Source organism: Capricornis sumatraensis, chromosome 7 (genome assembly GCF_032405125.1).
Source record: "Capricornis sumatraensis isolate serow.1 chromosome 7, serow.2, whole genome shotgun sequence".
NCBI classification, from domain to species: domain Eukaryota; kingdom Metazoa; phylum Chordata; class Mammalia; order Artiodactyla; family Bovidae; genus Capricornis; species Capricornis sumatraensis.
The window spans coordinates 101,789,526-101,803,300 of record NC_091075.1 but is presented as its reverse complement, the minus strand read 5'-3'; the positions used below and the strand labels follow the sequence as shown (position 1 = coordinate 101,803,300).

At 45.1% G+C, this 13,775-nt stretch overlaps 1 protein-coding gene across 1 annotated transcript in view; it reads right to left on the bottom strand.

The window, feature by feature from the left end:
• Window positions 1-12,920, bottom strand: part of CDS1 (CDP-diacylglycerol synthase 1) — a 73,370-nt gene extending 60,450 nt beyond the window's left edge. Inside the window, exon 1 of the mRNA XM_068975328.1 lies at window positions 12,801-12,920. Coding sequence (XP_068831429.1) covers window positions 12,801-12,920 — 120 coding nt within the window. The remainder of the gene's footprint in view (window positions 1-12,800) is intronic.
• Between the last annotated feature and the right edge of the window lie 855 nt (window positions 12,921-13,775).

Sequence of the window (13,775 nt, the reverse complement as noted above, 5' to 3'; positions counted from 1 at the left end):
TGTATACCCATTTTTCCAAAGAAGACATAAAAATGGCCAATAGGCACATGAAAAGGGGCTCAACATTACTAATTATCATAGAAATGAAAATCAAAACCACAATGACATATCACGTCACATCTGTCAGAGTGACTATCTACAAAAAGACACAAATAGCGAATGTTGGCAATGATGCGGAGAAAAGGGAACACCGGACACTGTCGGTAGGAATGCAAATTTGTATAAGCACTGTGAAACCAGCATGGAGGTTCCTGAAAGAGCTAAAAATGGAACTCCCATATGATTCTGCAACTCTACTTCTGTGTATATTTCTGAAAAACAAAAAAGAAAAGCACTAATTCAAAACCATACACGCACCACAACGTTCAAAGCAGCATTGTTTGCGTGTGGTATTGGGGCTTTCCTGTTGGCTCAGTGGTGAAAAGTCCGCCTACCCACGCAGAAGACGCCAGTTTGGCCCCTGATATGGGAGGATCCCACAAGCCGTGGACCAGCTAAGCCTGTGCACCACAGCCATTGAACCTGGGCTCTAGAACCCAGAAACTGCAACTACTGAAGTCTGTGTGCCTAGAGCCCATGCTCTGCAACAAGAGAAGTCACCATCGTGAGACGTCTGCACACCTCAACTAGAGAAAAGCCCGTGCAGCAACGAAGACCCACGCAGCCAAAAATAAATAAATGAATAAAATTATAAAAAAGATGTGGTGCACACACACACACACACACACACACACACACACAGGAATGCTACTCAGACATGAAGAAGAATAAATTTTGCCATCTGCAACAACATGGATGGACCTGGAGGGTATTATGCCTAGTGAAATCAGTTCAGTTCAATTCAGTCGCTCAGTTTGCGACCCCATGAACCGCAGCACGCCAGGCCTCCCTGTCCATCACCAACTCCCAGAGTTCACCCAAACCCATGTCCATGTTCAAAAGCATCAATTCTTTGGCACTCAGCTTTCTTTATAGTCCAACTCTCACATCCATACATGACCACTGGTAGCAATCTTCATTAAAGAGTGCCACACACATAAATGCTTTGGGAGAGTGGTTTACAAAGGGAGAAACTGAGGGAAAGCAGCTGAAATGGGTGAGAAGGAAGAGAATATTCACAACGGGTGAATACAAGCAGAAGGAGCACTGAGCAGAGAGTTGGGCCAGAAGTTGATCCTAAGAATGAAAGTATATAGGGAGATTCTAAATGTTTAGGAAATCTCCAACCAAACTCAGCCCTCATTAGCACCAAAGTTGTAGCAAATTTCATCACCCCTTCCAACTGTTTCTTTACCCACAAAAACTGGAAACATTAAAAAAAAAAAAACTGGAAATATTTAATGTCAAGGACTTAAGTCAGTCAGTGAAACAGTAAGCTATTATTATTATTACTTTCAAATCTAATTCCTCATTAAGTAGCTTAACAAATAAAATGGGTACCAAATAAAATGCCTCGGGTAGCATTATCAATATTCATAAAGGAATAATAAGCTTTTGATCACTAACTATAAATCTCTTATCAAATAATTACAAAGTTAAATGTGACATTATACCAAAAATGACAAATAAAGCAAATGTCGTGTTCCCACTGTAATTCTGAGAGTCAGCTGGCCTCAGAGCAGCTTAAACAAATAGCTGTTGACTAGTAAACCACCAGGCAGGACATCTCCTGCCAACATCATGGAACCTGCTGTTAGCCTGACGTGCCAGCAGGTTTTCGACATCTGGAACAATGGAACACATCACTTTTATTTCTTTGCTCTGCTACTCTTTTTTTCCCTGTCAATAACCCAGAGTGTCGGAAGCGTGGTGTGAGTGGTCGTGGAGATGGTGACTAATGGAAGTGGCTCCATAAGGCATATCACCAGGTTACAGAGAGAGTACCACGCTAGGAGTCGGGAGTTTCAGGTACACTGGTCACTCAGTACCTGGCAGGGATGGGGGCTGGAGGATTAGTTCCAGGACCTTCTAAGATACAAAAATCCAAGAAGATACAGTATTTGTATACAATCTATATACATCCTTTCATACACTTTACACCATCTCTAGATTAATTATAAAACCTAATACGATGTAAACAGTTTTAAGTATAATGTAAACAATTGTGTGTTTGCTTAGTCACTCAGTTGTATCCGACTCTTTGCGACCCATTGGACTGTAGCCTCCCAGGCTCTTCTGTCCATGGGATTTTCCAGGCAAGAACACTGGAGTAGGTCGCCATTTCCTTCTCCAGAGGATCTTCTCAACCCAGGGATCAAACCCACATCTCCTATATTGGCAGGCAGATTCTTTACCCACTGAGCCATTGGGAAGCATCTTGCAAACAGTTGTGGTTTGTTTGCTAAGTCGTGTCCAACTCTTTGTGACCCCATGGACTGTAGCCTACCAGGCTCCTCTGTCCATGGGACTTCCCAGGCAAGAACACTGGAGTGGGTTGCCATTTCCTTCTCCAGGGGATCTTCCCCACTCAGGGATCAAACCTGGGTCTCCTACATTGCAAGCAAATTCTTTACCAACTGAGACACCAGGGAAGCCCAAATACAGTTGTGAGTATGCCGCAAATTCAAGTTTTCCTTGTTGGGACTTTCTGGGATTTTTTTTTTTTTTTTCAAATATCTTGATCCACACTTGGTTGAATCCAGACTCACAACCCACAGATACGAGGGCTGACTGTCCTAATTCCACCTCTACTTTAACTAGCAATGACAAAAGGCAAAACACTTGACCCTAAAGAAACTCAGCCTCTGGTTTCCATAAAAAATAAAAGCACTGCACTTTCCAACAAACTGCCTCAAAGTCCACTTGGTAATAAAGGTGATGTACCCCAACCCTCTGCAGTAGTTCATAAGCTTTGTGAGAAGAGGAAACACTACTGGCTTCACTTTTGACTCCCTAGAGGTTGGCAGAGGGCCTTGCACAGTGGCTGGCACTTACTATGTAAATATGTGTTGAATGAACTGAGTCTGTAAACTTATGCTAACATTTGAGATTAAAACAGTTCTCAACCGTTCTTGCTAGGTGAATGATTTTGGCCATGTCACCTTGCTTGGGACCTCCTTTTAGCACTCATGAAATGAGGGCTTCTGACTATGAAGGGTTATGGGCTATTCTTTTGCAAATATAAAAGGACAATGAAAGTGTATCTGGTAAATAATGAATGGAAATTGAAATAAAGTTTCTTTATTACCCTGAAAATCTCATTCCTACAGTGAAACAAACTTCAAAAGCACTTTACAAATGTCGATTTATTTATATCTCACATTACCTTATAGATAAGTAAATAATCACATCCTTTTTGTACGTGAAAAAATTTAGGCTCACAAAGATTGAGTAAAGCCCCGCAAGTTGACTCAGCTTGACGCAATGCAGCCAGGAGGCAGAAAGAAAATTTAAGTGACAATTTTTCCACAAACTGATCTGCAGATCCAGTGTAATCCCAGTCATGTCAATTGGCTTTTATTTTGTGTGGAAATAAACAGGCTGACTCTAAAATTTATATGAAAACGCAAAAGGACCTTAAGAGCCAGAACCACCTGCAGATAAAAACAAAACTGAAGGACTTACATTGTTTTCAAAAGTTATTAAGCTGTAACTGTGACATTGGCACAAAAACTGACCAATGGAATAGAAGAAAGGATCTAGAAATTAATCCACACTTATATGGCCAATTGACTTCAACAAAGTTGAAAGGTAATTCAATATACAATGCTGGAATAATTAGATAATTATATAAAAGGAAGGAAGGAAGGAAAAACTTTGATCCATACTTCACACTACTTACAAAAATTAATTCAAAATAGATCAGACATTTACATAAAGCTATATAATTCTCCAAGCCAGGCTTCAGCAATACGTGAACTGTGAACTTCCAGATGTTCAAGCTGGTTTTAGAAAAGGCAGAGGAACCAGAGGAATTGTCAACATCCACTGGATCATGGAAAAAGCAAGAGAGTTCCAGAAAAACATCTATTTCTGCTTTCTTGATTATGCCAAAGCCTTTGACTGTGTGGATCACCATAAACCGTGCAAAATTCTGAATGAGATGGGAATACCAGACCACCCGACCTGCCTCTTGAGAAACCTATATGCAGGTCAGGAAGCAACAGTTAGAACTGGACATGGAACAACAGACTGGTTCCAAATAGGAAAAGGAGTACGTCAAGGCTGTATACTGTCACCCTGCTTATTTAACTTATATGCAGAGTACATCATGAGAAACGCTGGGCTGGAGGAAGCACAAGCTGGAATCAAGATTGCCGGGAGAAATGTCAATAACCTCAGATATGCAGATGACACCACCCTTATGGCAGAAAGTGAAGAGGAACTAAAAAGCCTCTTGATGAAAGTGAAAGTGGGGAGCGAAAAAGTTGGCTTAAAGCTCAACATTCAGAAAACTAAGATCATGGCATCTGGTCCCATCACTTCATGGGAAACAAATGGGGAAAAAGTGGAAACAGTGTCAGACTTTATTTTCTGGGGCTCCAAAATCACTGCAGATGGTGACTGCAGCCATGAAATTAAAAGACGCTTACTCCTTGGAAGGAAAGTTATGACCAACCTAGATAGCATATTAAAAAGCAGAGACATTACTTTGTCAACAAAGGTCCGTCTAGTCAAGGCTATGGTTTTTCCAATGGTCATGTATGGATGTGAGAGTTGGACTGTGAAGAAAGCTGAGCGCAGAAGAATTGATGCTTTTGAACTGTGGTGTTGGTGAAGACTCTTCAGAGTCCCTTGGACTGCAAGGAGATCCAAACAGTCCTAAAGGAGATCAGTCCTGGGTGTTCTTTGGAAGGAATGATGCTAAAGCTGAAACTCCAATATTTTGGCCACCTCATGCGAAGAGTTGACTCAATGGAAAAGACTCTGATGCTGGGAGGGATTGGAGGCAGGAGGAGAAGGGGACAACAGAGGATGAGATGGATGGATGGCATCACCGACTCGATGGACATGAGTTTGGGTGAAATCATGTTCACCCAATGTTGGGTAATGGACAGGGAGGCCTGGTGTGCTGCAATTCATGGGGTTGCAAAGAGTCGGACGTGACTGAGCAACTGAACTGATACAATTCCATAAACTCTTTGTGACCTAAGGTTAGGCAAAGACTTAAATACGACAACGAAGAAGTAGGATTCATAAAAGAAAAACTGATAAATAAAACCACTTCAAAATTAAAATGTTCTGCTTTTCAAAAGACACTGTTAAGAGAAAGAGAAAACAGCTATAGACTGGGAAAAGATATCTGCAAGAGAGATTGTGTGCTCAGTCATGTCCAGCTCTTTGCAACCCCATGGACTATAGCCCAACAGGTTCCTCTGTCCATGGAATTTTCCAGGCAAGAATACTAGAATGGGTTTCCATTTCCTACTCCAGAGGATCTTCCCAATCCAGGGATGGAACCCATGACTCTTGCGTCTCCTGTATTGGCAGGCAGATTCTTTACCACTAGCACCACCTGGGAAGACCTGATATTTGCAAATCACATGTCAAATAAGGGTCTTGCATCCACAATATATTAAGAATTCCCAACACTCAATAAGAAAACAATCGATGTAATCAAAATACATGGGCAAAGCTTTATCTGAACAGACATCTCACTGAAGGCAATAGTACACTGGCGGTAAACTGGCATAGGAAGAAACGCTCAACATCTTCCTTACTAGGGAGTTAAAGTGAAAGTCCCTCAGTTCTGTCCGACTCTTTGTGACCTTTGGACTATGTAGTCCATGGAATTCTCCAGGCCAGAATCTGGAGGGGGGTAGTCTTTCTCTTCTCCAGGAGATTTACCCAACCCAGAGATCGAAACCAGGTCTCATATTAGGCAGATTCTTACCAGCTGAGCCACAAGGGAAGTCTAAGAATACTGGTGTGGGTAGCTTATCCCCTCTCCAGTGGATCTTCCCAACGCAGGAATTGAACCAGGGTCTCCTGCATTGCAGGCGGATTCTTTACCAACTGAGCTTTCAGGGAAGTTATTAGGGAAAGGCAAATCAAAACCGCAATAAGAGACTATGACACACCTTCTAGCATAGCTAAAAAAATAAAAACTGAACATACCAAGTCTCAGAGAAGATGTATTGAAACTGGGCCTCTCATACACTGCTGGTGGGAATGAGTACAATCATTCTGGAAAAGAGTCTGGCAGTTTCTTCAAAAGTTAAATACAAGTCCACCCTATGACAGTCATTTCAATCCCAGGTATCTGCCCCAAAGAAATGAAAGCATATGTCCACACAAAGACTGTACACAATGTTCATGGCAGCTTTCTTTGTAATAGCTCCAAACTGGAAACAACTCAAATGTTGCAAAGGACAAACTGGGCTACATCCATAAAATGGAAAACTACTCAGCAACAAAACGAACTACCGATGTATGCAACAATATGGGTGAATGTCAAAAAAATTATGCTGCGTAAAAAGAAGCCAGACAAAATGTACATATGATATGTATACATATACATATATGTGGGTATATGGATATATGTATGTATTGAATTCTATTTACATAAAATTCTGGAAAATACACATTCATCTATAGTGCCAGAAAGCAGATCAGTGATTACTGTGCTCAGTTGTGTCTGACTCTTTGTGACCCTATGGACTGCAGCCTGCCAGGCTCCTCTGTCCATGGGATTGCCCCAGCAAGATTACTGGAATGGGCTGCCATTTCCTCCTCCGGGGGATCTTCTGACCCAGGGATCGAACCCATGTCTCCTACCTCTCCTGGATTGGGAGGTGGATCCTTTAACCACTGAGCCACCAGGGAAGCCCAATCAGTGATTATCAAAAGGTAAAAGGGGAATACAAAAGGGCAGGAGCAAACTTCTAGTGGCGACGGGTTTGTTCGCTATCTTTATTGCAGTGATCAATTCATGGGCGTATGCGTATGCCAAACTGCACAGTGTAATAAGCATGGTCACTTTAGTGTATGTCACACAGGTCATGGGGACTCCTGAAGAGTACACAGGAGCCCGTGTCAGGGAGAGAGAACTGAAGTGCTTCTCGGCACTGGGGACTGAAAAGGCAGGAAGAAAACCATTCAAGATGATGGCTCCAAAGAAGTCTCTAAACTAATGAAAGCAAGCAGCAGTTTAGAATGCAACAAAGGATAACACATTAAATCAATCACAACTCCCACCCCTCTTACATCTAGTCCCCTAAAAAGTGAGTCAGATGACAGGTGTCAGCTTCTCCACTCCACTACAGGCCCCTTGAGGTTCACACTGATTCCTGTACCTGCTGCTAAGTCACTTCAGTTGTGTCCAACTCTTTGCGAGTCTATGGACTGTCCGTGGGTTCTCCAGGCAAGAATACTGGAGTAGGTTGCCATTTCCTTCTACAGAAGATTCCTGTACCTAGCATTAAAACTGCAAACAAGCATATGGAAAGCCTCAAGTGACACAGAGTTCTGTGCCTAAAAGGATGGAAGCCTTTTAAAAATCTTGAATCTAAACAGTTCTTGGGCTTCCCTGGTGGTTCAGTAGTGAAGAATCGCCTGCCAATACAGGAGATACAGGTTCAGTTCCTGGGCTGGGAAGATCCCCTGGAGAAGAGAATGGCTACCCACTCCAGTATTCTTGCCTGGGAAATCCCATGCACAGAGGAGCCTGGTGGGCTACAGTTCATAGGGTTGCAAAGAGTTGGAACCGACTTAGTGACTAAACAACAACAAACAGCTCTTACTTGAAAGAATAGTAGTTTATATTCCTGATTTCAGCATTTTCTCTCAGTCTCTTCACTGTTTCCAGTGCTAAGTCTCTCCAGTAATGTCCAGCTCTTTGCAACCCCATGGACTGTAGCTGCCATGCTCCTTTCTCCATAGGATTTTTCAGGCAAGAATACTGGAGTGGGTTTCCATTTCCTTCTCCAGGGGATCTTCCCTACCCAGGGATCCAACGTGGGTTTCCTGCACTGCAGGCAGATTCTTTACCAACTGAACCACCACAGAAGCCCTTTCTTATTCTCAGCTATTAAATGGGAAATATTGCTAACCCACACAGTTAGGGAGCAAATAAAGTTAAGATGCAAAATTACTGTTTTCTCTAAATCACTCTAAAAGCATCAGCGATCATGACTACTGCTGCTTTGTTGTTGACCAGCTGCTGAATCGTGTCCGACTCTTTGTGGCCCCACAGGTTGCAGCACACCAGGTTTTCCTGTCCTTCACTATCTCCTGGAATTTGCTCAAATTCATGTCCACTGAGTTGGTGATGCTATCTAACCATCTCATCCTCTGCCGCTCTCTTGTCCTTTTGCCTTCGTTCTTTCCCAGCATCAGGGTCTTTTCCAATGAGTTGGCTCTTCACATCAAGTGGCCAAAGTATTGCTACTACCACTACTGAGTTAGGAACTATGATAATGCAGTACAAAACCAATTTGTGTCATCTTAATTCAACTGAATCTTCACTGAGTTTGATGATTCCACCGCTGGCCTCCTGATCATCTGACATTACACTCTCTAAAATGACATTCCAACAGTATCCCAGTCAGAGCTGAGTTCTAGTTCCAGCTCTGCACCTGTTTGAGGTCATTTTGGGTAATAACACACACAGTCTAAGGCAAGTTTATTATTTAAAAATACACACACATGCACATACATACACATATGTATGAACTAAATTTTTTCTAAGATCTCTTGAAGCTCCGCAGCTCTCAGACCGTACTTTATTGGGAAAATTTAAAGCATCAAACACTGATTTCCCCCTTCTGTTTTTCAAAATGTTTCTCTTTCTAACCTCGATTCCTTCTTTCCTTTCCCCGAATACCCCAATTATCTGTATTCTCCACACTACATCTGCTTTCTTTTTCCTAGGAATGGCCCACCCTCGTCAGCATCTTCACTCCCACTTGACTTCTTTATATAAATACTTGTCTTTCCTTGTTTGAAAAAGGAAATTTTTACTCAATCCTCCAGTCCTTTCTAGTTGCTATTCTGTGCTTTCACTGGTACTTTCTACAATTACTACCAATTTTTACCTCTCACATTCCTTGGCCTAAACCTCAGCTTCTATGAAGGTCTTTGGCTAAATCCCATGTTCTCCACCTCTTCCTCATTTCTAAATACTAATAACAATATCTTCTAAGCAATCCCTCCTCCTCTAGCTCTCAAGAGCTCTCTATTTTGGCGTCTTCCTTACATCTCCAGCCTACTGTAAGCATGCCCCATTAAATAAAGTAAAAATAAAAAATTAAAAAATAAATAAATAAAAGCAAAAAAAAAAGTCTCTATTGTTGTTCAGTCACTAAGTCCTGTCCAACTCTTTGCAACCTCCACAGACGCCAGGTTTCCCTGTCCTTCACTATCTCCTGCTCAAACCCATGTCCCTGGAGTCGGTGATACCACCGAACCATCTTATCCCCTGTTGTCCCCTCCCTCAGTCTTTCCCAGCATCAGGGTCTTTTCCAATGAATCGGCTCATGACATCACGTGGCTAAATTATTGGAGCTTTGGCATCAGTCCTCCAGACTTCAGTCCCATTCCCACCACCACCTGGAGCCACTTCCCTACTTTAGAGAATGCCATACCTGCCCTACTCAACTCACCCATCTCCCCTCAACTCACCCATCTCCCGCATCACCTGCAAAAACCCTGCAAAACTGCCCAATCATTTTTGCTTTTTTCTTAGGTCTCTTAAGTTGTGGACCAAAATGTGTCTCCAGCGGGCTCTTTTATTAGTCTTACGCTTGTCTGGGGTCCCATCACCATCATCTAAAATATGCTTCCTGTCTCTCAACCCCTACTTGTCCACTCTTCCTAGACTTAGGACGTGCCCTCATTATTTCATATGTATAGCATTTGCAATACACGCCTATTTGGTTTCTCTGTGGCAGTTGTCTCCCCCTTTCAACACTTTCTCCAGACTGCTGCTAGAATGACAGGCTAATGCCTGCAAAAACTTCTCAGTAGCTTCCAGGAGTCCACAGAAGAAAGCTTAACCTCCCTCGCAAGACCCTTAAACTCCCAACCACTGCTTGCAAACTATAGTTTATACTCCAGGACTATCAAACTAAGCTCAGTTCACTGTGCCTAGAATGCTGATTTAAGAAACAGTTCCACGTGCCCTTTGCCTAGAATGCCTTTCCCTGACACCTGTCTACCTAGCAAGTCCCCAGGCATCTTTTAATTCGAAACTCAACCCTCATCTCCTCCTTCAAGCCTTTCCTGTTGTCTCCATATAGTGTCCAGCTATGCCCTCTTTGCTAAAAGCGAAGTAAAGAAGCCTCGTTCCAACATCTATTAAGTCTAATTATGTGTGTCTCCTGGGGGGGTTCCTTGAGGGAGTGGTCTTGCTATCTCTTAAGTATTATTCCAGCATTCAGCAACAGGGAACATTTTCACTTGCTAATGCCCTGGAGAACAGAGCTTTCTCTCAGAATAAGTCTCCAGGTCCTGAAGGAAGAGAAGGGCATGTTAATAACACCACTGTAAAAAGACTACAAAATGGCATGGGAGTGTACAATAACAGCAGAATAGAACACACTTCCTGTACTTCTTTCATTAATTTCGTTAAGGGTTTTCGCCTTTACTGTAACTTGACTAGAGAAGGCACTTAGAAGAGTTTAAATGAACCAAATATTAACCAGCCTCTGATGTGCAGGCTGACTTTATAATGGCCCTTGACCTGGAAATACAGCTGCATTCAAATATACACCCTGATAAGAAAGAAGGAAGAGAGGATAGAGTTCAATGACTCAGAGCCTGCCAAGTCAAAAGTTCCTTGCGATACACTCTAAAAGGATGCAATATTTTAGACATGGTTTGAAAAATGCTCATCCTTGATGATTTAGAAATCTTAACACAAGTGGTTACACATGGCACCATCTACTCATAGAAAGGAGAATCCAGCTAGCTATGTATTAATGAAAACTAACAGAAAAAGAACATATATTGTGTGCATCGTGATCATACATATTTGCATGTTTGTAAATTTATGGATAAATTAAGGTTGACAATAAAACGTAACAGTGCAGCACTTATAAATAAATATGCAGCGTTAACCCACTCACAGTTAGCTAGAGACAACAGTTCTGATGGCTCCAATCAAACCAGAGAAGTAGTTTTCCTTTTAAATGTAGTATTAGGGCATTAAGAAACTAATTACTTCAAAAGTTATTTTATGGATGGCTTCCTGAACATGTTTTTTTCTTTTTAAAAGCTTGTTATTTTCTCCCAGTTAAGGAAGTGATCATGGGGAAGCTGGTATTTCCTTGGTTCTAAACTATACCAGTGCTAAAACAAAACAAACCCCAACCTAATTAATTCTATTTTTGGTCTGGTTTCCAAGGCAATTTTCACTAAAACTATTCTCAGCCCACCGTTTTTAGCTTTGTAACATCAACCTTCAGTAGCCAGAAACGGTTACACTTTGTGTAATCCCTTGACACAAGTTCTATCATAGATCACTTTATTCCACCTGCCTCTCAAGGATCAAGGGAAAAAAAAGGATCTGTCTTCCCATTGATTTTAAAGTTTCTTTCCTAAAATCACTGTTGTGGGATGTGTTCCCACCTAAGTTTTATAACTTTGGTTACCTCAAGTTCATCAGCATCAAGTTTCTGTGGAACCCTCCCCAAATTGGAACTGTGAGTCTCAGTTGTGTCCAACTCTTTGCCACCCTATGGACGCATGTGGCCTCTATCCATGGAATTCTCCAGGCAAGAATACTGGAGTGAGTGGCCATTCCCTTCTCCAGGGGATCTTCCCAACTCAGGGATTGAACCTGGGTCCCCTGCATTGCAGGCAGATTCTTTACCATCTGAGCCACCAGGGAAACCCTTCTCAGCAACTGTACAAACAAGAAAAAAGGGAATCGGGAACAGTTTCTAGTTCTAAGAGGCCACTGACCCGACCTTGAGCAATCGACTTCACTTCTGTAATACAAACTACAGTACCTGCTTCCAAAAAAGAATGCTTCCAGAATTACCTTCCGTGCTTTGAGTTTCTAAGATAAAATGGAATTTAATAGAAGATTTTATAAAACAATCTTATTGCCCGGCCCAATTTCCTAAACGGTCAAGGATAAAAAAAAATTGTAAAACTGGACTCCCCCCCGCCCCCCGCCGCCCAAATTTCTACTTGCACCACTGTATTACCAAATAAGCTGAAGTCTGTCTCTCTCCAACTTTTTAAAAAGCATACTAGCATTATATCTACTTATTCTTCAAGGTGAAGTAAAGGCAATCTGTAGAGATGGAAATTTTAAAAGTCCTTATGAATTCACGTTATCAGGTCAGATGAAATCCACTGGTAGAAGTGCATTGTCTGCCGCGGACTCAAAAGAAGCTGGAGGGTCACAATGTGGTCAAGTGTAGGAAACTCTCAAACCTCTGAAATCTATCATTCTGAGAAAGGACAGAGGAAACGAAAGTGCTGATGGGGGAGCGCGAGAAGCCAAGCGTCAAGGTCCGATGACAGGTTAGAAGGGAAGGTACGTGTCTTTAGTTTAGTCCTAACTCTCCCGAGAAGAGGTGAGGCGCGGCTACTAGAGACGCTGCGAACTCAGGGTGGGAGGGACCATCCCGGTTCTAGCGTCGGCCCCAGACCCCGGGGAGGAGGGACTGGAATTGCAGAAAGTAAACTGGAGTCAAGTTGAATCCTGCAGCCGTCCCGGGAGCGGCCGCGGTCAGCCCGAGAAGCGCACCGTCGCTGGGGTCCGGCTCCCACTGAATTTAGCCGGGCGGGAGCGCGGCGCGGCCAGCAGCTTCACTGGACATTCCGCGGGGCCCCACCCTCGCTCCCTCCCTCCCAGGTGTCCCGGCCCCATCGGGACGCAGCCCGGGACGCGGGGGCTCTCCACTTACCTTGTCACTGGTGCTCTCGGTTTCGTGGTCGCCGCCGGCCGCCTCTCCCTCGCGGGGTGGCGCCGCCGCCTCTCCCCCGGGGCCCGGGCCGCCGCCTCGCCGGTGCCTGAGTTCCCACATCTCCGGCTCCAGCGCCCCCGAAATCCGAGCTTGCGCGCGAGGTCTCGAAGTCCCGCCGAGCCGCGGCCACTCACACGCCTCACCGCGCCCGCCCCCCCGCACCCCACCTGAAGGCGCCGCTGCCGCCGCCGCCGCGCCGGGTCACCCCCAAAACGGCATCAACGAGCGAGCGCTCGTGGCCGCCTCCAGCGAGCGCGGCGCCGGGGGCCGGCTCGGGGAGCCCGGCCGGAGCGGAGAAGGCGGGGGCGCGGCGGAGGGCGGCCGCTGGTTGCCAGGTGCGCGTCCCCACGCGGAGGCCCAGGTGGGCGGAGGAGAAAGGACCGGGAGGGCAGGAGCAAGCCTGACCCGCTTTGGCGCTCCGCCGGGGCGCCCGCCGCCCGGGCCCTGCCACTCCCCGCCCCGCCCCCCGGACTCAGCAGTCCGCCGCTCCCGGCCCCCTCCACCTTTCTCTCGGTTCCTGCCTCCTGCAGCCAGGTCACGCGCCGCAGGCCCCACCCCGCCCCGCCCCTCTGCGCTGCACTGCGGTTCCCACAGCCCCGCCTCCCTCGCCGGGGTGACGTCATGGGTCCCGACCCGAGGCTCCGCCCCGGCCTCCTGCGAGCGCGCAGGTGGTGTGGCTCCGAGGCAAGGTGCGGGCTGGAGCGCGCGGGAGGAGCAAGGAGGTGGAGGAGGGTCGAGCTGCTCGCTCGAAAATGAGGGCTGAGAACTTGTGGACTCGCCCCGGAGCCACTGGGGGGCCGGAAGAACTCCTCGAAGGCCGCCAGGTCAGTATTGACCGCGCTCGGCCCCTACCCCTTCTCAGGGCTCTCCGGCCGCGGCAGCTTGACACACCTCGGCGTTCAAACCTCAGAGGTT